At 40.1% G+C, this 23,017-nt stretch overlaps 2 protein-coding genes and 1 pseudogene across 2 annotated transcripts in view; 2 read left to right on the top strand and 1 right to left on the bottom strand.

The window, feature by feature from the left end:
• ANKRD45 (ankyrin repeat domain 45) overlaps positions 1-9,904 on the top strand; it is a 44,069-nt gene extending 34,165 nt beyond the window's left edge. The window contains exon 6 of the mRNA XM_069546072.1: positions 9,722-9,904. Within this exon, the coding sequence (XP_069402173.1) occupies positions 9,722-9,750 (29 nt within the window). The 3' untranslated portion in view covers positions 9,751-9,904. The remainder of the gene's footprint in view (positions 1-9,721) is intronic.
• On the bottom strand, positions 5,798-9,638 carry LOC138416255 (putative large ribosomal subunit protein eL32'; annotated as a pseudogene).
• Positions 9,905-18,170: 8,266 nt separating the features above from the next.
• The window catches only part of SLC9C2 (solute carrier family 9 member C2 (putative)), a 97,651-nt gene continuing 92,804 nt past the window's right edge, over positions 18,171-23,017 (top strand). Inside the window, exon 1 of the mRNA XM_069546076.1 lies at positions 18,171-18,306. Coding sequence (XP_069402177.1) covers positions 18,171-18,306 — 136 coding nt within the window. The remainder of the gene's footprint in view (positions 18,307-23,017) is intronic.

The following is a 23,017-nucleotide window of genomic DNA, read 5'->3' as shown; positions in this document are numbered from 1 at the left end:
TCTGGGTCTGTATTTAGAGGGGGAATTGCTGGGTCACATGGTACCTCTATTTCTGACCTTTGGAGGAATTACCAAACTGTTTCCAAATTTCTATTTTCATAAGCAAAATATATAAGGATTCCAATTTTCTCCACATTGTTATCAACATTTGTTATTACCTTAAAAAATATTTTTTAGCTCTTCTGGTGGGTATGAAGTATCTTAATGTAGTTCCCATTTGCATTTCCTTAATTACTGATAATGTTAAACATTCTTTCATGTGCTTACTGGCCATTTGCATATTTTCTTTGGAGAAATGTCTTTTTGAATCTTTTGCCTATTTTTAAGTTGAGTTGTCTCCTTGTTTTTTAATTGAACTATATACTTGATTTATAATATATTAGTTTGAGGTATATAACATAGTAATTCAATATGTTAATAGAATTTAAAGTTACTGCAAAGTAATGGCTGTACTTCCCTCTGTTGTTCGGTATATCCCTGTTGCTTGTTTATTTTATGTGTAGTAGTTTATATCTCTTACTATTCTACCGCTCTTTTACCCCTCCTGTCTTTCCCCTCCTACTGGTAACCACTAGTTTTTCCTGTATATCTGTGAGTCTATTAGTTTTATTACATTCATTGGTTTTTGCAAAAAATTTTTAGATTCCACATGTAAGTAATTGTATATAGTATTTGACAAGACTTTCTGAGATATAGTCTATCAGAGATATTGACTTTTAATTTTCTTTTTTTTTGAAGTTATTTTTGGCTGGTTTTGGTATCAGGATAATGATGGCCTCATAGAATGAATTTGGGAATATTCCCTCATCTTCAATTTTTGGAATAGTTTGAGAAGGAAAGGAATTAACTCTTTTTTGTATGTTGGGTAAAATTTTTATGAAGTCATTCAGTGCTGTCTTTTGCTTTCTAGACGTTTTGAAAATTACAAATTCAATTGCATGACTGCTGATTGATCTGTTCAAATTGTTTCTTTTCGATTTAGTGTTTGAAAATTTATGTTTCTAGAAATTTGACCATTTATTCTAGGCCGTTTAGTTTGTTGGCATGTAACTGTTCATAATATTCTCTTATGACTTTTTTATATCTCTGTGGTATCAGTTATTTCTCCTCTTTCATTTCTTATTTTGTTTATTTGGGTTCTCTTTTTTCTTGATTTGTCTGGCTAAAGGTTTATCAATTTTATTTATTTAAAAAACTACTGATTTCATTGATCTTTTCTACAGTTTTTTGGTCTCTATTGTATTTATTTCTTCTCTGATTTTTTTTTCCTTCCTTCTGCTGACTTTGGACCTTATTTGTTTTTCTTTTTCTAATTCCTTTATATGAAATTAAAGGAAGGTTAGGTAAGTTAGGTTGTTTATTTGAGATATTTTTTGTTACTTGACGTATTCCTGTATTGCTATAAACTTTCCTCTTAGAACTTCCTTTTCTACATCCTGTAGATTTTGGAAAATCTTTTGTGTTTACATTTTCATTTGTTTTGAGGTATTCTCTGTTTTTCTCTTTAACTGACTCATTGGCTCATTGGTTTTTTTAGCAGCATGTTGTTTAGTCTCTGCATGTTTGTATTTTTCTTCTTATTTTTGAATTGTAAAACTTCTTTGTATATCTTGGGTATAAGGCTCTTATCAGATATATAACTTGCAAATGTTTTCTCCCATTATGTGAATTATCTTTTCATTTCCATAATTGTGTTCTTTGAAGCAGAGAAGGCTTTAAGTTTGATGAAATCTAATTTATCTATCTTCCCTTTTGTTGATTGTGCTTTCAGTGTCATATCAGAGAAACATTGCCTTGTCTAAGGTCTCCAAGATTTATTTTTATGTTTTTTTTTTTTGTAAGACTTTTACAGTTTTTTGAGCCTTAAGTCTAAACATGTCTATGATTCATTTTAAGTTGCTATTTGTTTATGGTGTCAGGTAGGAATCCAACTTCATTCTTTTGAATGTGAATACCCAATACTTAAGATATTTATGTTTATCAAAAGGAACTGTGGTTTTTCAAAGGTGAAGGTACTGAATGTATCCTCAGTAGTATGATAGACTGTCCCTTGCCACCTGTATCTAATATTGAATGAGCATACCCACTGCACTATCTTAGGTCCCTGAAGGGAAATAGATACCTTTGCATTGTTCTTGTCTTTCAGGAGTCCATCACCCAGTTTGTGAGTAAACAAGTATTCTTGAATGGATAAGCTAAATGCTGTGTAACTCAGGGAGGCCTAAACATAAAGAGAAAGCATCATGAAGAAAGAGGAATTTCCTGGAAAGATAGGTAGCCAGGGTGGAGTATATAGGAAATTATGAAATGAAAGTACAATATGATGATGAAAAATTGAAATATGGAAATAGGGAAGTGGTCAGTATCCATCTGGCTGATTGTAGTTGAGTCTGAATTGGGGAAGAGTAGAAAATAAGGTTGAAAGTTGGCTTTCATTAAAAGTACTGGATTATAAGCTTAGATGTTTGGGCTTTACTTCCAGGGCCATGGGTTGCCATTAAGGGCTTTGTTTGGAGTAGGAAAAAATGAGGGATTAAGTAGTGGAAAATAATCTGGCTTTCCTTGCAAAATGGTTTGGAGGGAGAAGAGACCAGAGGGAGTGAGACCAGTGTAGTCCAGGAAGGAGATGGTCAAGATGCTTATATAGTCAATTCCCACCTTTCCCTGAGCTATCACTATTGTTAGTCTGGCCCAACAATCATTTCTCTTTCTCTTATCACCCCTGGGAAAGAATTGCAGATGCTTCAATCAAGATGGTGGTATAGAAGGACATGGAGCTCACCTTTTCCTCAGATACATAAGAAATACACCTACATGTGGAACAGTTATCACAGAATAACTATTGAACACTATTGAACAGAAAATCTCAGATACCTAGAAGTGCAGGGAAGATCTCCATGTAACTGGGTAGGATAAAAGGAAAAGAAGGAAGGAAGCAGGACAGGATCTGTGCCCCTGGAAGAGAGCTGCAAAAGAGGAAAGGTTCCCATGCCCTAGGAAGTCGTCACACTGGTGGTGAGATCACCCAGGATGGAAAGGGAGCTTCAGAGGCTTGGAGGAGAACACAGCAGTCAGTTTGTAGCAGGCAGAACAGACAGAAACCAACACAGAGGGCCTGTACCACCTTGCTGCAGTCCCCAGCCAGAGATATCAACCTGCTGGTGTGTGCATAGGCTGTGTGCTGAAACTCATGCTTCAGAGGACAGACTTGAGGAAAGAACTGGGGTTAGCCTTGCAAAGACAACCTGAAGGGGCTAGAGTGTTGTATGGACCCAAACCAGAGGTGTGTGTGAGAGAAGCCCAGCCTGCCATAGAAGTGAAATGCCATTGTTAAGAGGTGCACAAAAGGAAGGACAGGTCCTGTCATAGCAGCCTCACTTTTGACAGTCTCATGGCTGGCCTGCACCACCCTTGAAACCCCATTGTTAATGCAAGAGTGAAGGGGGTGGTGGGGTCTGCCACAGGTGCTTCTTTCTCAGAGCTGCCTGTGTGAACTCTGGGGGTATGCAAGGATGCCCACACTCAGAGGCAGAGTTGAAAGCAGAGCCCTCTCCCCAATGGCTATATGATCCACCACACTGTTGCTAGCTTTGTAACTCAGTGCCTCTGGGACATGCAAGTGGATAGTGGGTGCTCCTGTGGCTGGGATAGGTCTGGCCTTAGCAGCTGTGGGCTTTGTGTGTGCATGCACATGAAGGTGGGGCTGGAGTCTGGGCTGCTTCCATATCTCCCAGTTGTGCAACTACTGTGGTCCTGGTACTTGACTTCAGTGGATTGGTGCCTGTGTATCTGCATTAGTGGCTTTGTGAACATAGTGTGTGAGGGACACAGGGCTGATTGTCTGTATTCCCACAGTGGAGGTGGGGCCCAGGGTAGTGTACACAATAGTGTACTTTGTGAGCCCCCACAATGGGTGACAGGCGATACCACAGAGTGTGCTCCCTAGTGAACAGCTCTAATGGAAGAATGCTCAGTTGCTCCTCTTGCAGTAGGAGCACTCCAATCCTGCCTGCTACACAGTGAAGCTTAGAAATGGATCTGGGGGCTTCTTTTCTAACAACTAGGGAGCAGACCCTGACTCTAACAGCGCTGTGACAACTACAGAGCAAAGAAGAGGCCCCATTCAGCATCCAGTGCAGGCTGTGATCACCACATCATCAGTCATACCTTCTATCAACGGGATAATGGCCAGCACACACTGAGGAAAGATGCTGCAGGCATCCATACTAAAAAACAGCCCTTGTACCAAAAATATTAAACAGACACAAGCCATGTAGGGACACTTTTACATAAAAATAGCCCTTCAAGACCACAGTAGATAATTGTTTCTCCTAAACTCATAGAGTAAGAGAAATACAAGTAAAATGAAGAATCAGAGGAACCATTCCCACTTTTAATCTTTGATTGAAAGATCAAGAGAATTCCCCTGAAAGAACAATGAAACAGACCTCTTCAGCTTAATAGACACCAAGTTAGAAAAGGAAATAATGAAAATGCTGAATGAATTAAACAGGGCTTTCATTAGAAATGCAGATTACTGTAAAAAAAGAACTGGAAACTATAAAGAGGAACCAAGAAAAATTAGAAAATTCATTTGCTGAGATAAAAACTGAATGTAAGGCAATAGGTAGCAGATTGATAATAGAGAAGAATGAATAAGTGATCTGCAAGTTAAAATAATGGAAATCTCCCAGTCAGAAATCTCCCAGTTTGATTCCTGGGTTGGGAATATCCGCTGGAGAAGGGATATGCTACCCACTCCAGTATTCTTGGGCTTCCCTTGTGGCTCAGCTGGTAAAGAATCCACCTGCAATGCAGGAGACCTGGGTTCGATTCATGAGTTGGGAAGATTCCCTGGAGAAGGGAAAGGATACCTAGAATTCCATGAACTGTATAGTCCGTGGGGTCACAAAGAGTCACACATGACTGAGCGACTTAAATACTTTCACCCAGTCAGAAGAGCAGACAGAAAGAAAAATTAAAAAAAAAGAAAGCAATATAAAAAGACCTTTATATTATTTTGTTGTTGTTCAGTCACTAAGTTATGTCCGACTCTTTGTTACCCTATAGACTGCAGCACGCCAGGCTTCCCTGTCCTTTACTGTCTCCCAGAGTTTGCTCAGATTCCTGTCCATTGAGTCAGTGATAAAGTGTGCCAACCTACACATAATAGGGGTCCCAGAAGCAGAAAAAAAAGGGAATGAAAATGTATTTTTAAAAGTTATGGCTGAAAACTTCCCAAATCTAAAGAAAGAAACAGATATCCAGGTACAAGAAGCACAGAGGGTACCAAAGAAGATGAATTCAAACAGACCTACACCAAAACATAATTAAAATGGCAAAAGTTAAAAATAAAGAGAGGGTTCTAAAGGCAGTAAGGTGGTTTAGTCACTAAGTCATGTCCAACTCTTGAGTTAATTACAAGGGAACCTCCATAAAGCTATTAGCTGATTTCTCTACAGAAATGCTGCAGGCCAGAAGGGAGTGGCAGGATATACTGAAAGTCCTGAAAGGAAAAATTTGCAATCTAGGATACTCTACCCAGCAAGATTATCATTTAAAATAGAAGGAGAGATCAAGAGTTTCTCAGACAAGTAAAAGGTAAAACAATAGCGCAATACCAAACCTGTTCTGAAGGAAATATTGAAAGATTGTCTCTAAATAGAAAAGAAGCAAGAATCTATAGGAAAGAGCAAATCACAGGTGGAAGTAAATTAAATGAGTCAGTAACAGATTTTTTTTTTTCCCATGAGTTTCATGGTTTTATTAACACAAACACAATGTGTACATGAGCTGTCTATTCATTTTATTTGCTGCATAGCCTGATGTCGGGATTGCTGACTCTAATAACCAGCTGGACTGCTCTTTCCACAATGGCTTTTCAGTCTTTTCAGTTCTTGGAGGAGATGTGAGCAATCTCAGCATAGTAAGATTTGTTGCTCATCAGCAGCACTTCAAACTCATCGATGTTGTGACTAGGTGCTTCCAGAGTCCCCTAGGCAACATGTGCTCTGTTTTCTTGTTGCTCCTGTAACCAGTATTAGGCATCAAGATGTGGCCCTTGTATTTCCCATACACCCTGTTGTCAGTGTTTCTGGGTTTCTGCCAGTTCCAGTTAATTTTTACATATTTATTTGGCTGGTGTCAGATGAACTTCTTGGCCTCTTTTTTAACATCTTGGACTTCACAAGGGGTCTGGGGTTAGCCGTGATGCCAAGTAGGAGATAGCTTCCACTTCTGTATGCAGAGCTGAGGAAGAGAGTAGTACACAGATTTTAAAAAATGAAATAATTTTTTTCTATGAAAGAAATAACCACAATAAACAGCAAAAGGATAAACATGAAGATGTAAAATAGAACATCAAAATCATAAAATGTGGGGGAGGAAAGTAAGAAAATGATACTTTTTTTAGAATGTATTTGAACCTGTTTGACTACCAGTCTAAAGCAAGTGGGCTTCCCTGGTGGCTCAGCGGGTAAAGCATCTGTCTGCAATGCAGAAGACCTGGGTTCGATCCCTGGGACGGGAAGATCCCCTGGCAATCCACGCAAGTACTCTTGCCTGGAAAATCCCACGGATGGAGGAGCCTGGTAGGCTACAGTCAATGGGGTCACAAAGAGTCGGACATGACTGAGTGATGTCACTTTCACTAAAGCAAGTAGATATAGGAAGGGGTTAACATACTGAAAACCAGGGTAACCACAAATCAAAAGCATACAACAGAGTCACAAAAACCAAAAAGAAGAGAGCACAAGAATAATACAGAAGAAATCAAGACACAAAAGGAAAAGTTAAAAGAAAAAGAACAAATACAAAGTCACCAGAAAACAAAGTTTAAAGTGGCAGTAAACACGTATATATCAATAATTACCTCAAATGTCAATGGACTAATTCTCCAATCCGAACACATCAGTGGTAGACTGAATAAAAAAGTAAGAGCCTACAATATGTTGCATTGAGGAAGTGGGGAAAACCACTAGGCCATTCAGGTATGACCTGAATCAAATCCCTTGTGATTATACAGTGGAAGTGAGAAATAGATCTAAGGGACTAGATCTGATAGACAGAGTGCCTGATGAACTATGGATGGAGGTTCATGACATTGTACAGGACACAGGAATCAAGACCGTCCCCAAGAAAAAGAAATGCAAAAAGGCAAAATGGCTGTCTGAGGAGGCCTTACAAATAGCTGTGAAAAGAAGAGAAGCAAAAAGCAAAGGAGAAAGGGAAAGATGTAAGCATCTGAATGCAGAGTTCCAAAGAATATCAAGGAGAGATAAGAAAGCCTTCCTCAGCAATCAATGCAACGAAATAGAGGAAAACAATAGAATGGGAACGACTAGAGATCTCTTCAAGAAAAATAGAGATACCAAGGGAACATTTCATGCAAAGATGGGCTCAATAAAGGAAAGAAATGGTATGGACCTAACAGAAGCAGAATATATTAAGAAGAGGTGGCAAGAATACACTGAAGAACTATACAAAAAAGAGCTTCATGACCCAGATAATCACGATGGTGTGATCAGTCACCTAGAGCCAGTCATCCTGGAATGTGACGTCAAGTGGGCCTTAGGAAGCATCACTATGAACAAAACTAGTGGAGGTGATGGAATTCCAGTTGAGCTGTTTCAAATCCTAAAAGATGATGCTGTGAAAGTGCTGCACTCAATATGCCAGCAAATTTGGAAAACTCAGCAGTGGCCACAGGACTGGAAAAGGTCAGTTTTCTTTCCAAACCCAAAGAAAGGCAATGTCAAAGAATGCTGAAAATACCACACAATTGCACTCATCTCACACGCTAGCAAAATAATGGTCAAAATTCTCCAAGCCAGGCTTCAGCAATACGTGAACCATGAACTTCCAGATGTTCAAGCTGGTTTTAGAAAAGGCAGAGGAACCAGAGATCAAATTGCCAACATCTGCTGGATCATGCAAAAAGCAAGAGCGTTCCAGAAAAACATCTATTTCTGCTTGATTGTCTATGCCAAAGCCTTTGACTGTGTGGATCACAGTAAACTGTGGAAAATTCTGAGAGAGATGGGAATACCAGACCACCCGACCTGCCTCGTGAAATACAGTTTGTAATAAAAAGCTCTCTACAAACAAAAATTAGGACCAGATGGCTTCACAGGAAAATTCTATGAAACATACAAATAAGAACTTACATGAATCCTTCTCAAACTCTTCCAAAAGAGTGAAGAGAAAGGAACACTCCCAAAGACATTTTATGAAGCTGCTCTTACCCAGATACCAAAAGCAGACAAAGATACCACCAAAAAAGAAAATTATAGGCCAATGTTTTTGATGAATTAGGTGCAAATATTCTCAACTGAATACTAGCAAACTGAATCCAGCAACACATAAAAAAGATCATACACCAGGAAAAGCAAACAACCCAATCGACATATAGGCAGAAGACCTAAATAAACATTTCTCCAGTGAAGACATTTGGATGGCTAATAGGTACATGAAAAGATGTGTATCATCACTGATTATTAGAGAAATACAAATCAAAACTATGAGGTACCACCTCACAATGGTTAGAGTGGCCATCATAAGAGGTCTACAAAGAAAGAAATGCCAGAGAGGGAGCAGAGAAAAGGAAGTCCTCCTGTACTGTTGTAGGAATGTAAATTGGTGCAGCCACTATGGAAAACAGCATGTAGGTTCCTCAAAAAACTAAAAATAGAGTTGTCATTTGATCCAGCAGTTTCACTTCTGGGCATACATACAGAAAAAATTATAATTCAAGAAGATACTTGCACCTCTATTTTCATAGCAGTGTATTTACAATAGCCAAGATATGAAAACAACCTAAATGTTTATTGACAGATGAATGGATAAAGATGTGGTATATATATATACACACACACAATGGGATGCTACTCAGCCATGAGAAGAAATGAAATAATGCCATTTATAGCAGCATGGATGGACCAAGGGATTATCTTACTAAGTGTAGTAAGAAAGAGAAAGAGAAATACCATGATGATACCACTTATATATGGGATCTAAAATATGACACAGATGGACTTATCTACAGAACAGAAACAGACTCACAGGTAGAGAGAACAGACTTGTGTTTGTCAAGGCAGGGGAGGGGGTTTGGGAAGGGATGAATTGAGAGTTTGGAATTAGCAGATGTCAACTATTATACGTAGTATGGATAAACAACAAGGTCCTATTATATAGCAGAGGGAACTGTAGTCTGTAAGAAACCATAATGGGAAGAATATGAAAAAGTTGTTTATACACACACACATACTGAATCACTTTGCTCTATGGCAGAAATTAACACAACATTATAAATATACTATATTTGAATTTTAAATATTGCCTCTTTACCCAAGTCCTCTGTATCCCCTCCGAGCACCTCAGTATCTTATACCTTCATATTAGATCTTGATGGAACCTCTGAAATGACCCCTTTGTTTTACAATGAAGAAAGTGCAGACATGTGAGGTTAAGCAGTTTACTCAAATGGCTCAATTAGGAACAGTAATACTGTTTATATGAGAAGTGTGACCTCACAGCTTTAAATATTGGGGGAAAAGGAAAAGGTTGGGGGAGAATTGACCTACCAACATCAGGGTTTCATTAATGACTGCGTCAGGCTTGGATATACTGATTTGTTTCATGCCTAGTGTTTTAAAAGCTGGCTTCATTTTTGTTTTCTGTAGCATGCTAATTAAATGTAATTTTAAAATCTTCTTCCTTTCAGGTCAAGTGAAAAGTGCCAAATCTGTATAGTAAGCCACGGTCAGAAAAGAAGTCAAGATCATACCTTCTGTTGAGTATGTGTTTTAATAACAGGCCACATCGTCTTCTATGTCTATAAAGGCAAACCTATCTGTGCTCACTGAAGTTAAGAAAATAAATGTGGGGTTTTAGAAAAATGTTTAAATATGAGATTAAATCATGCTTGTTTTGTTTTATCCCATTCAGCATGCTTATGTCCAGACTTTCTGGCCTTGCCTCTGCCCTTGCAAGTCAGTCTAATGTGAGTTCCAGAGAAAACTTGAGTATGAGTCACTCACAAAGACCAGATGGGAGTTATAAAAGTCGCTTAGAGAATCTGACAGTTTTCTGTGTAATTGAGGCAGGGAGTTTCTCTTTAACTGAGGGATTTTTTTTTTTTTTTAAAGACACATTGACCATTTCCAAAGGAAGTATGTGTTCTCCCTTCCTCAAAAGGAAAGCTATGGGATGACATTCTGGAGCCAGGATGTGTTAAGGATGGTTCAGATGAGAGTCCTCTGCTTATACAAATATTACTTTCTTACCTCCATAATAAAATTCACCTTTAAGGTGGGATGTGGTCTCCTTGTGGGCTTCCCAGGTGGTACTAGTGGTAAAGAACCCGCCTGCCAATGCAGGAGATGGTAAGAGGTGTGGGTTCGACCCCTGGGTCAGGAAGATCTCCTGGAGGAGGACATAGCTACCCACTCCAGTATTCTTGCCTGGGGAATCCCATGGACAGGCAACAGTTCACAGGGTCACATAGAGTCAGACACAACTGAAGTGACTAAGCATGCATGCATACACGTGATCTCTTAGTAAATCTTCTTGTTTCTTTAACCGCCTCTGTCTTTAAATTGATAAACAGAGATCTGTTTAGTTTTATATTTAGATTTCGCCTAATCTGTAGGTTTGGCAATCAGTTCAGTTCAGTTCAGTTCAGTTGCTCAGTCGTCCCCGACTCTTTGCAACCCCATGGACTGCAGCATGCCAGGCTTCCCTGTGCATCACCAACTCCCAGAGCTTGCTCAGACTCATGTCCATTGAGTCGGTGATGCCATCCAACCATCTTATCCTCTGTTGTCCCCTAACTGTATTACATGTCATTTTCCTTCTGTTTTATATTACTTAGGTTTTAAATATAATTGTTGGTTTCATATTAGTGATTTGAAATGTCATTTTTCTAGTTTGTCTAAGAGCCCCTGAACCTTCTGCTACTCTGTGTTTTTCTGGAAAAGTTCTATAGGAAGAAAATTATTCTCTTTGTCTCATCCTAAAAGCTAGTTTTTCATTGTTGAAGGGAAGGAAAAGAAATGAGCAGTTCAGTAATTCCTTGTCAATTAACATTTTCTCAGGCACAATTTTGAGATAACACTGTATCACAAATGTAAAAGTTTTGAGATTTTTTTTTTTAAATGTATGAGCTATTCAGGTTTAGTTGCCTTGAGCAGAAGAGCATTGCCTCTCAGCCCCCTGATTGATAGATCTAGTGGGTATTTATGGAGTAGTGCAAAAAAGGAGACCAGTGTTTGTTCCATTCTCTTAATATTAGATTGTGAGAAGTCTATTCCCTTTAAGCATAGCAATAATTTGGGCAAAGGTCAGATGCCATTTTTGTCCTTTCTGCTCTGATTCTACATTTTTTGAGCCTTGATCGTGAATATGACACCACTTTCCAGGCATGTAGTTCTAGTGACGAGGAAAGGATTTCTGAATCTCACTTCAAAAATTCCTAGATAAAACCGAGTAGAAAATAAACTCTCTCCTTTATCTTTATATCTTGTTCTTGAAATTCACATTGGCACCTTTATGTCATTATGGTTCCTTTACTTTCTTATAGACTCCTTTTCTCTTTTCAGCAGCTGCTATGAATATGTTTGTGTCTCCCCTCCAGATTACTATTTTGAAACTTGATGCCCTCTGTGAGAGTATTAGGAGGTTGAAGCCTTGGCAGGTGATAAGGTCAGTGAGGCTGCTGATCAGGCCCTTAATATAAGAGTCCCTAGATGGCTCCCTTGCTCCTTGCACCATGTGAGGTTACAGCAGGAAGATATCCATCTAGAAGGCAGACTCAAGAGAGTCTGCTGGTGTCATGAACTTGGCCTTCCCAGCCTCCAGAAATATGAGAAGTAAATGTTTGTTGTTTATAAGTTACAACAAACTGTATGATGGGTTTGTTACAGTAGCCTGAATGGGCTGAGACACCAGCTCCTCTTCTTCATCCTGCTTCAAGATAGGGGAACTTTTCGAAAGACAATGCTATGTTTCAATTTTACTTGTCAGTTGTACCTCAATAAAGCTGAAAAAAGTCAATCCCAACCCTTGGGAAAGCAATCTGTAATTCTCTACTCCGTGATCTCTATCCTTAATGTTAGTAAGAACTAATCCCTTGGGGCACCCATAACATTAATAGCTCTGTACTATATTCTATGTAATTGTTCACATATGAACTATAAGCTTTTTTTTTTAAAGCATATTTAATTGTTTATTTGACTGTATCAGGTTTTAGTTGCAGCGTGCGGAATCTTTTGTTTTGGTACATGGACTCTCTAGTTGTGCATAGACTCAATAGTTATGGCACTCAAGCTTAGTTGCTCTGAGGCCTGTGGGATCTTAGTTTCCTGACCAGGGATTGAACCAGTGTTTCTGCATCGCAAGGAGGATTCTTAACCACTGGACCGCCAGGGAAGTCCCAACTGTGAACTTTCTCAGGGTAGGGACTTTGTCTTGTTTTTCTTAATTCCCAAAGAACCTGTAACGTAGTAAGTTAGTGAATAATAGTTTTGGCACCACCTTATTTATGGAATTCACTAGTCTTCATTTATTTATAGAGCTTGTTCACCTTTATAGAAATGACTCCTGAATCCTGTCTCCATATTTTGCTGTGCCAATGCCCCATGTCAACTTCTGCTCCTCCAGAAGACAAGCCACACATACATCCAGAATTACGATTGTGTATTTAGTTTGTTCTATATTTCTAAGCTTTCTTCTTGAGTCCCCAATTACTTTTTAGTCATGTGATCCTGGTGATTATCAAGGAATTCCTGAATCTCATTTTAAGCATTTCACTAATGTGAGGGTCTGAATATATGTTTATATCTATAGATCTGTAACTTTAGTAGGTTTTGAGAGACATGGTGTATCTTGTGACCTAATGTTACATCGAATTATAGATATATTTACAGGAGTGTCAAAGGTCCTGATACTTTTTGAATCCTGTCTGAATCCTGTTTGAGCTGTTATTCAGGTAGCTGCATGACTTTGAGCTGTACTCAGGTAGCTGCATGACTTTGAGTTGTTACTCAGGTAGCTGCATGACTTTGAACACCCACAGAGACATTAATTACTATTTCAAAGTACATACTAGTAAAGTAGATTAAATCACATTATTTAAGAGGTAGTGAAACAAAAGGTACATAAGAGTGTTCTGATTACTTTTAGATGGTGGTTCCTTAGGCTTTTGTGTTTTTTCATTGATTGGAAAACTGTAAAAAAAAAAAAGAGGAGGGGGAGGTGATTGGTATGATATCATTAAGAAAACAGCTAATGTCTGTTATGACTATCATTTAATAAAAGAAAAGAAATATTAACGCCAGAAAAAAACAGGAAGATATGACCTCAGTATAAGGCTCTACTCTTTAAAGTTGAATAAATTAACTTTTAGTATAGACTTCTATGTTTTTCATTTTTCCATGTATGAGGGAACTCATATAATGAATTACAACCAGCATATGGTCTAGCCTTTGAGATATGTTGCTCTAGACTAAGCTAAAGCAGTCGGGCTGCTACTTAGGTTACCATAATTGTGAAAGGCTGACAGTCCATCCCAATGTTTCATCTAATTTGTGATAGATTGCATTTTCTAAGATGGCCGCATCTCTCATCCCACCTGCTCTTCTACAATGTGATCGTGACATTCCTCACATAGAGAGGTGGGTCTCTGTTCTCTCATCATGAACCTGGGCAGGCCTGTGATTACAGTAGAAGTAAAACTATGTGACTTTCATAGATCATAAAAGATAAAGATGATACAGTTTCTACCTAGTTTTCTTGAGATGCTGGCTCTTGGAAACCAACCTGTGGAGAGACCTATATGGACAGGCACTGAGGCCCAGCTCGTAGCCCTGGCTGAGTTCCAGCCAGCAGTCATCAGTGATGTGGGTGAATCATCTTGGAAGCAGATCCTCCAGTTGAACCATCACAGCTGGTGCTGTATGGAGCAGAGACAAGCCTCTGTTGAGCCATGCCAAAACTGTAGATTTCAGCCAAATAAATAATTGTTGTTTTAAACTACTAAGGTTTGTGTCTGTTTGTTATGCGGCAATTTATAACACATAAATTTTAGAATTTGGAAGTGAGAAATTCACATAACAAACCCTAAAACATATGGCATTGCCTTTTGGGACTGGGTGGTAGACAGAAGCTGGAATGGGCTAGAGGAGAGTGTTAGTGAAAGCCTGAAGAGCCTTAGATTATTAGGAGAATCTTTGAGGCTGTCTGGGAGGCTCTTGGGACTTCCCTGGTGGCTCAGATGGTAAAGAATCTGCCTGCAATGTGGGAGACCCAGGTTTAGTCCCTGGGTCAGGAAGATCCCATGGAGAAGGGCATGGCAAACCCGCTCCAGTATTTTTGCGTGGAAGATTCCATGGACAGAGGAGCCTGGAGGGCAACAGTCCTTGGGGTCGCAGAGAGTCAGACACGACTGAGCACAAACTCATGCACAGGAGGCTTGTAGTGGGAATTTTTAGGAAAGAGAGGAAAATGTTATTGGAAGCTAGAGAAAAGGTACCCTTCTTATGTGATGGTGGTAAGTTTGACCACACTTTTGTCCAAGTAATGAACTCAGTGATCCTGCTCAGGACTTTCCCAAATAGTGTTCAAGTGCCACCTGTATTTTCCTACTAAAATTGGAGAGAGATGAGCCTAAAAGGAACAGTTCAGTTTTCAAATAAAATTTAAAAGAAATATAAAGGATTCAGTACTTGCTAGGTTTGAAAATAAAATTAGTTCTCATTCCTAGCCTTTGTAGATGGCAAAAAAGTTATCAAAATAAGAGATGGCTTCTGGGAAAAGATAAAATCTCAGGCAGGATTGTGAGGTTATTGGTTAAGACCTCAGTGGTATTTAGGTGGTATGTCATGGAAATGTTCAGACTCAAAAAGGCTTTGCTCAGTTTCAGACTTGAGGTCGGCTTTCTCAGTGCAGCTGGAAAGATGGCCTGTAGCTGCACTAGGGGTTATCACCACAACTAAAGTCAAATGGAAAGAGACCAGTTGTCTCTCAATAATAGTATATATGTATGTATATATCAAGGCATCATCTGATTGGTCTTGAGTCTCATGCTCTGAACCAACCATAGTGTTAGGGGGACAGAGAGCTATGACTAACCAATTTGTTTTGTGCCTGTCTCTGTCAGACAGTGTAGTCTATCATCAGAAGATGGAATTTGGGTGAGACTGACTGGGCAGCCTCTCAGCTCTCAACTCTCAAAGCCATCAAAGTATTCAACTGGCTCTACCACAAATCAGAAGTGTAGAAGTTTTAGTCACTCAGTCCTCTCTGACTCTTTGTGACCCGATGGACTGTAGCCTGCCAGGCTCCTCTGGTCGCAGAATTCTCCAGGCAGAAATACTGGAGTGGGTTGTATTTCCTTTTCCAGGAGATCTTCCCAACCCAGGGATCAAACCTGGGGTCTCTTGCATTGCAAGCAGATTCTTTACCATCTGAGTCACCAAGGAAAGTACTATACCGAAAAAGGTGAAATATAAATTTATTATTGCCTTTTTTTCAGCTTTATGGGAAATATTGTTGTGAGAGAAATTTGATCATCTCTGTGTATTCTAGTTATGTGTTATCTCTAGCTCTCAGAACCATATGTAATCTAGAGCTGGCTCTATGAATTTTGTTCAGGGTTTCTTGAGGTATGGGTATTTTCCCAAAAGCCATGGAGAATCTGGCTTTTAAAATGTAAAAACTGCATGACTCTTACCTGGAGGGTCTAGGTGAACCCAGTAAGCCTGAGGGGATAGCGCTGGGATAAGAACTAGACAGAACTGGAGGGACATTACTCAGAGTGATCTGAGTCATGGAAGTTTAGGAGAGAAATCAAAGTGACAAGCAATAGAGATGAGGTTAAGATGAATATGGGAGAAAGAGCAGTGAACTTAGTAACCAGAAGGGCTCAGTAAGGGCAGGTTGAGAATGAGTACGGAATGGGTCTCTCAGGAGACAGCCTGTGTACAAGACAGCTTTTAGAAAAACATAGTCCTCAGGATTTATGGTAGGAATGGGTCCAGTGACATAAAAGAACCATACCAAACAACAGCAAAAAAACGTTGTAAAGGAAATATTTTGGGAGAATGGTGTGTGAGTGCTAGTGGTGGTTGTTGCAGTTAGGGCAGACATAGAGCTGTTGACTGAAACCAGTTAGTCTCAAGAAGGAATTGGGGCTTCTGTGTGTCAAAATTTCCTTGATACAGTGATGGAGAAGATCAATGATAGATGAAGTCATCTCATTGTGGTGGTGTTATCCTCAGTGCCCTGATTAGTGTGGCACAGGAATGAGAGAGTAGAATTTCATTGTCACAGAATAACTCTCTTCAAAGTAAACTACAAGTTGATTAGTAAGTGGTTCATTTGTTTAAATTTATACTGTATTTGATTTTAATGATTAGATTTGGCATTAAAAAATCACATTGGGTATCACAGAATTGGGGATACATTTGTCCTATGAAGAATGGGTGATATTGTTTCTTCAAATCAAGGACCAAAAGCCAATGACAAATAGGAGTTAAGGAGAAAAGAGGGAGTGAGAAACTCCATGGAAAAGAAAGGAGGGGCAGAAAAAGAGAAAATAGAAAAGGATGAATGAAAAAGTCAGAGAGGAGACAAGGCAGTTGAAAAGGGTTAGAGCTGAAGACAGAAAACCAGAGTGTATATTAAAAACCACATAGGAAGAAGTTCTGTCTACACGGTCAATGACCATTTCAGCCATTACACCAGGCAAAGAAAATCAGTTAAAACAGTTATGTGTATAGACACAGCTTGAGCATTAAGAAATGCAAGTTTCCCTGGGAACACGTAAGCTTCTTCTGGATTGGGGATGGGCATAATGTTTGTAGCCAATCAGAATGAAAGTCAGTTGGGAAGCAACCAATAGGAATTAGGTATGGAAATAGCTTTCAGTGTGTTATCAGTTGGCAGTACTGTCCCTGGCAAACAGACGCAGAGCTGAGCATTTTTTGTGATTTTCAGTGCCTTCACCTTGGTTTCAACTCTGAACCTGCTTAGCCTTGGCTGAAGATATTGCTGGTTTTGAAAGTTTGGAGAACTTGGTTTGGGAGCAAGGCTGTCCTGACAAGTTGAGTAGAGGCTCTGAAGGTGCCGAGGATGTGAGGTGCTGCTAGAGGGACAGGTTTCAAGATACAGTGTTTTGAATACCATTTCTGGGCCATCCTCCACTTCTTGTCAGGATCACTGTGACTTTCAGACCCAACAGATGCAAAGCAAAGATCCAGATATTGGGGATGTTTCAGGAACCTCTAGGAATTTTAGGTTAAGGCTAGCTGCAAGGGAGAGAAAAAGAGAATGAGTCCTTAGGACTTTCACATCTATTTATGCAGACTAGGTCCCACACAAGGGCAGCAGCTTGAGGGGGTAGATTGGGTCCTGGGGTCGAAATCTAGCCTGTTATTCACATGCTAAGCTGTGTGCCCTGTTGTTAGCAAGGGGGAGCTTTTTCTAATTCACTCAAAGCTACCATATGATCAGACCTCAACCTTTGTCTTTTTCCTTTGTTTATAGGTTATTCACATCCTTCTGCACCCCCATCCTTAACCAATAGGACTCAACTTTGACCTGTTTCCCACTTGCCATTTTGGAGTTGGAGGGGCCTGAGAGATGAAAAAGGGGCAAGAAATTGCAATAGTAGAAGAAAATTCTAGAATGATTTGTGCTCCCAGAGAAAGAGTTCTCCCTCAAAGAATTCATCCAGTATTTATGGAGAGCCTGTTATGTGCCACATGCTCTGTGCACAGCCTTAAGGGAAATTAATATTTGGCTCTGACCCTCAAGAAACTCACTGTTCCATAGGGAAGACAAACATTACCATATTGTACAATAAATGGTACATGCAAAAATTGATACCATCTCTCCCCGATACATGTGTAGCAGTATCAGGAAGAAACACAAACACTGCTATTAGTGTTCCCATAGAACGTTTTTGGAGCAGAGGTGGAACAGGAGGTATTAATTTGTACCTTGTGGGCTCAGATCTGAGTGTAGTATAATCTTAGGTAGAAAGAATGTGGATGGATTGGATCCTGGCCAGTCACATAGTCTTCTTTTTTGTGTATCATAACAGGTTAGTCTGCACTAGTGAAAGTGTCAACAGTAAATCTCATCCAGGTTCATCAACTGGGACTGATAAAACAATGTCAAAAGCTAATGTGTCCTTCTGGGTACAAAAAGAAGGTAACAGACCTGATTTACTCTGTGGAAGGGCCGCTGACTACACTGTTGGGAAGGGACATTTCCTGATTCTTGTATGGTCCACGCTTGTTTTGGGAGGTAGGTGATTGTTTTTACATCTCATATTTCCTCTGACCTCTGAACCTTTCTTCAGAAAGTGATCACAATTATAACAAAAGAAGAAAACCAGTGAAATTATAAAATGTGAGTGAATTATATCAATCTTGTTTCATTTATCTATAAGTCTGATCTCTACTATGCTCCTTCATTCATTCATGACATTTTCTGAGCATAGCACTGTGGAGAATATGAAAGTTCTTAGCCTCAAGGAGACTTTTTGTGAGGGAGACAGGCAGACACATAATTGCAATGCAGTGTCGTTATTATAACTGTAAAGGTATAGTCCAGAATCTCTGGTAACAAAGGAGAGGGAGAGCTTTATACTGTCTGGCTTCCTTCTTGCCTGCCAGGCCTAACTTGACCTAAATATCTGGGATGAGGGGAGGGCAAATAGAACCCAGATACATGGTTCACAATTTGCTTACTTAACATCATCACTTTTGTTCATTCTGCTATGACTTTTGATGTGCTTTTTCTTTAGGGAAGATGTACTATTCCACCCCCTGGGGGGAATTAGGAAAAGTTTTACCTATAAGTTCTCTTATACAATGATAAAGTATTCAATAGGCATGAGGAATGATATTCACGCAGATAAAATAACATATTAAAAAACACAGATGCTTTATTCCATAATTAAACACTAGTGATTAGAGAACATTTTCTAGTTCCCTTAAAAATTTTTTCATTTGGGCAAAATGTCAGCTGGTTTAAAATGCTTTCTGGAACAAAAGTGAAAGTTTTAGTTGCTCAGTCATGTCCAACTCTTTGCCACCCCATGGTCTGTCTGTCCATGGAATTCTCCAGGCAAGAATACTAGAGAGGGTTGCCATTCCCTTCTCTAGGAGATCTTCCCATCTCAGGGGTTGAACCCAGGTCTCCTGCATTGCAGGCATATTCTTTACCAGGGAAAACTGGTACAAAGACTACAAAGAAGCAACAAAGCAAACACCCATGAAGAACGTCAATTTTACTCCCATTAGGGAGTGAAATTGCTTTCTCTGGGATCTTTAAAATGCTTATCATCAACCTTGGTCCCTTTTGGTACAATAAAGTGCTGCTGACCATGAATCTCACTAGCTTTAGATCTTTTATGATTATATAGAGACAGGTGCTTCAAGTAGTAAAGGGCATTGCAGAAATTGCTTGAGAAACATTTCTTTGGCTAACCTTATACATAAGTATTCAAAAAATATTTACTGATTTGTTATGACCTGTAGGTGAAAGGCAAGAAATACAGACTCTGAGATGCCAATGAGTCTCACCTTAGGCATAAGTTAACTGGATTGTAGTCTATATATCGCCTCTGGAAGTGATGAGCTGAATAATCTTAGAGTAGGAAGTTTTACGGAGAAGGCAATGGCACCCCACTCCAGTACTCTCACTTGGAAAATCCCATGGACAGAGGAGCCTGGTGGACTGCAGTCCATGGGGTCGCTGAGGGTCGGACACAACTGAGCGACTTCACTTTCACTTTTCACTTCCATGCATTGGAGAGGGAAATGGCAACCCACTCTAGTGTTTTTGTCTGGAGAATCCCAGGGACAGGGGAGCCTGGTGGGTTGCCATCTCTGGGGTCGCACAGAGTTGGACATGACTGAAGTGACTTAGCTTAGAAAGTTTTAGGGGCTTCCCAGGTAGTGCTGGAGACATGGGTTTGATCCCTGGGTTGGGAAGATCCCCTGGAGGAGAGCATGGCAACCTACTCCAGTATTCTTGCTTGGAGAATCTCATGGATGGAAGAGCCTGGTGGGATATAGTCCATGGGGTTGCACAGAGTTGGACACAACTGAAATGACTTAGCACGCATGCATGGAGGGAGTTTTAAGGCAAGAAGATTCATATAGACAGAATAGTTAGTGTCTTTTAACACTTAATTGGTAAAGGAAGTTTTCCCTATGATTAGATTTCATTTAAAAGTATTTCTGGTGTTTAAGAAAACTACAGAATATATGTTACTATAGCTTAGGATGAGTAGTGATTAACATGTAGTAAGACATTGCAAGATGGCAAAGTAGGAGGACATGTGCTCATCATCTCCTGCGATAACTCCAAAATTAAAACTCACTGCTGAACAACCATTGGCAGGAGAATGTTGGATCCCACCAAAAAAAGATACCCTGTGTCCAAGGGCAAAGGAGAAGCCCAAGCAAAATGGTAGGAGGGGTAAAATAGCACTTAGAATCAAACCCCATGCCTTCCAGAGATGCTTGGAGGCTCAAAGAAAATGTTCTGCGTACCAGGATATGCAACAGAGACTGAGCCAGACCTGCCTTTGAGTGTTTAAGTGTTTCATGTGGAGGTATGGGTCAGCAGTGGCCTGCCGCAGGGGCAGGAGTTCTGGGTGCAGCAGACCTGGGTATGGCATAAACCCTCTTGGAGGAGGTCGCCATTAACCCCACCATAGAGCCGCCAGAACTTACAAAGTTCTGGGGAAACAGACTCTTGGAGGGCACAAACAAAACCTTGTATGCACCAGGACCCAGGAGAAAGGAGCAGTAACCCCACAAGAGACCCAGACTTGTCCGTGAGTGTTCAGGGGTCTTTGGCAGAGGCTTGGGTCAGTGGTGGCCTGCTGCAGGGTCAGGGGCACTGAGTGCAGCATTGTGTGCATGGGACCTCTTGAAGGAGGTCCCCATTATCTTCATTCCCTCCACCATAGTTTGGCCTCAGGTCAAACAACAGGGAGTGAACACAGCCCCACCCATCAACAAAAAATTGTATTAAAGGTTTATGGAGCATGGCCCCACTCAACAGAACAGACCCAGTTTCTACCTCAGTCTCTGCCATCAAGAAGCTTCCATAAGTCTCTTATCCTTATCCAAGAGGGCAGGCAGAATGAAAACCATTATCACAGATAACTAATTAAGCTGATCACATGGGCCACAGCCTTGTCTAAGTCAATGAAACTATGAGCCGTGTAGGGCCATGCAAGACAGATGGGTCATGGTGGAGAGTTCTGACAAAATGTGGTCCACTGGAGAAGGGAAGGGCAAACCAATATTCTTCCCTTGAGAACCCCATGAACAGTATCAAAAGGCAAAAAGATAGGACACTGAAAGATGAACTCCCTAGGTCGGTAGGTGCCCAATATGCTACTGGAGATCAATGGAGAAATAACTCCAGAAAGATTGAAGAGATGGAGCCAAAGCAAAAACAACACCCAGTTGTGGGTGTGACTGGTGATGGGAGTAAAGTCCAATGCTGTAAAGAGCAATATTACATCGGAACCTGGAATGTTAGGTCCATGAACCAAGGCAAATTGGAAGTGGTCAAATAGGAGATGGCAAGAGTGAATATCGACATTTTAGGAATCAGTGAACTAAAATGGACTGGAATGGGTGAATTTAACTCAGATGACCTTTCTATCTACTACTGTGTGCAAGAATCCCTTAGAAGAAATGGAGTAGCCATCATAGTCAACAAGAGTCCGAAATGCAGTACTTGGATGCAGTCTCAAAAACGACAGAATGATCTCTTCGTTTCCAAGGCAAACCATTCAGTATCACAGTAATCCAAGTCTATACCCCAACTAGGAATGTTGAAGAAGCTGAAGTTGAATGGTACTATGAAGACCTACAAGACCTTCTAGAACTAACACCCCCAAAAGATGTCCTTTTCATTATAGGGGACTGGAATGCAAAAGTAGGAAGTCAGGAGATGCCTGGAGTAACAGGCAAATCTGGCCTTGGAGTACAAAACGAAGTAGGTCAAAGGCTAATACAATTTTGCCAAGAGAACGCAATGGTCATAGCAAACATCCTCTTCCTATAACACAAAAGAAGACTTATACATGGACATCATCAGATGGTCAATACTGAAATCAGATTAATTATCTTCTTTGCAGCCAAAGATGGAGAAGTTCTATACATTCAGCAAAAACAAGACCAGGAACTGACTGTGGCTCAGATTGTGAACTCTTTATTGCCAAAGAAAGAAAGAAAGAAAGAAAAAGTGAAGTTGCTCAATTGTGTCCAACTCTCTGCTACCCCATGGACTGTAGCCTACCAGGCTTCTCCATCCATGGGATTTTCAAGGCAAAAGTACTGGAGTGGGTTGCCATTTCCTTCTCCAGGGGATCTTCCTGACCCTGAGATTGAACCCAGGTCTCCTGCATTGCAGGCAGATGCTTTGCCATCTAAGCCACCAGGGAAGCCCAATTCAGACTTAAATTGAAGAAAGTAGGGAAAACCACTAGACCTTTCAGGTATGACTTCAGTCAGTTTCCTTATGATTATACAGTGGAAGTGAGAAATAGATTTAAGGGATAAGATCTGATAGAGTGCCTGAAGAACTATGGACGGGGGTTTGTGACATTGTACAGGAGGCAGTGATCAAGACCATCCCCAAGAAAAACAGATATGCAAAAAGGCAAAATGGTTGTCTGAGGAGGCCTTATAAATAGCTGAGAAAAGAAGTGAAGCAAAAGGTAAAGGAGAAAAGGAGAGATATACCCATTTGAAGACAGAGTTCAAAGAATAGCAAGGAGAGATAAGAAAGCCTTTTTAGTGATCAATGCGAAGAAATAGAGGAAAACAACAGAATGGGAAAGACTAGAGATTTCTTCAAGAAAATTAGAAATACCAAGGGAATATATCCTGCACAGATGGGCATAATAAAGGACAGAAATGGTATGGACCTAACAGAAACAGAAGATATTAAGAAGAGGTGGCAAAAATACACAGAATAACTG

Source organism: Ovis canadensis, chromosome 12 (assembly GCF_042477335.2).
Source record: "Ovis canadensis isolate MfBH-ARS-UI-01 breed Bighorn chromosome 12, ARS-UI_OviCan_v2, whole genome shotgun sequence".
NCBI lineage: Eukaryota > Metazoa > Chordata > Mammalia > Artiodactyla > Bovidae > Ovis > Ovis canadensis.
This window is presented reverse-complemented; position numbering and strand designations above follow the sequence as displayed.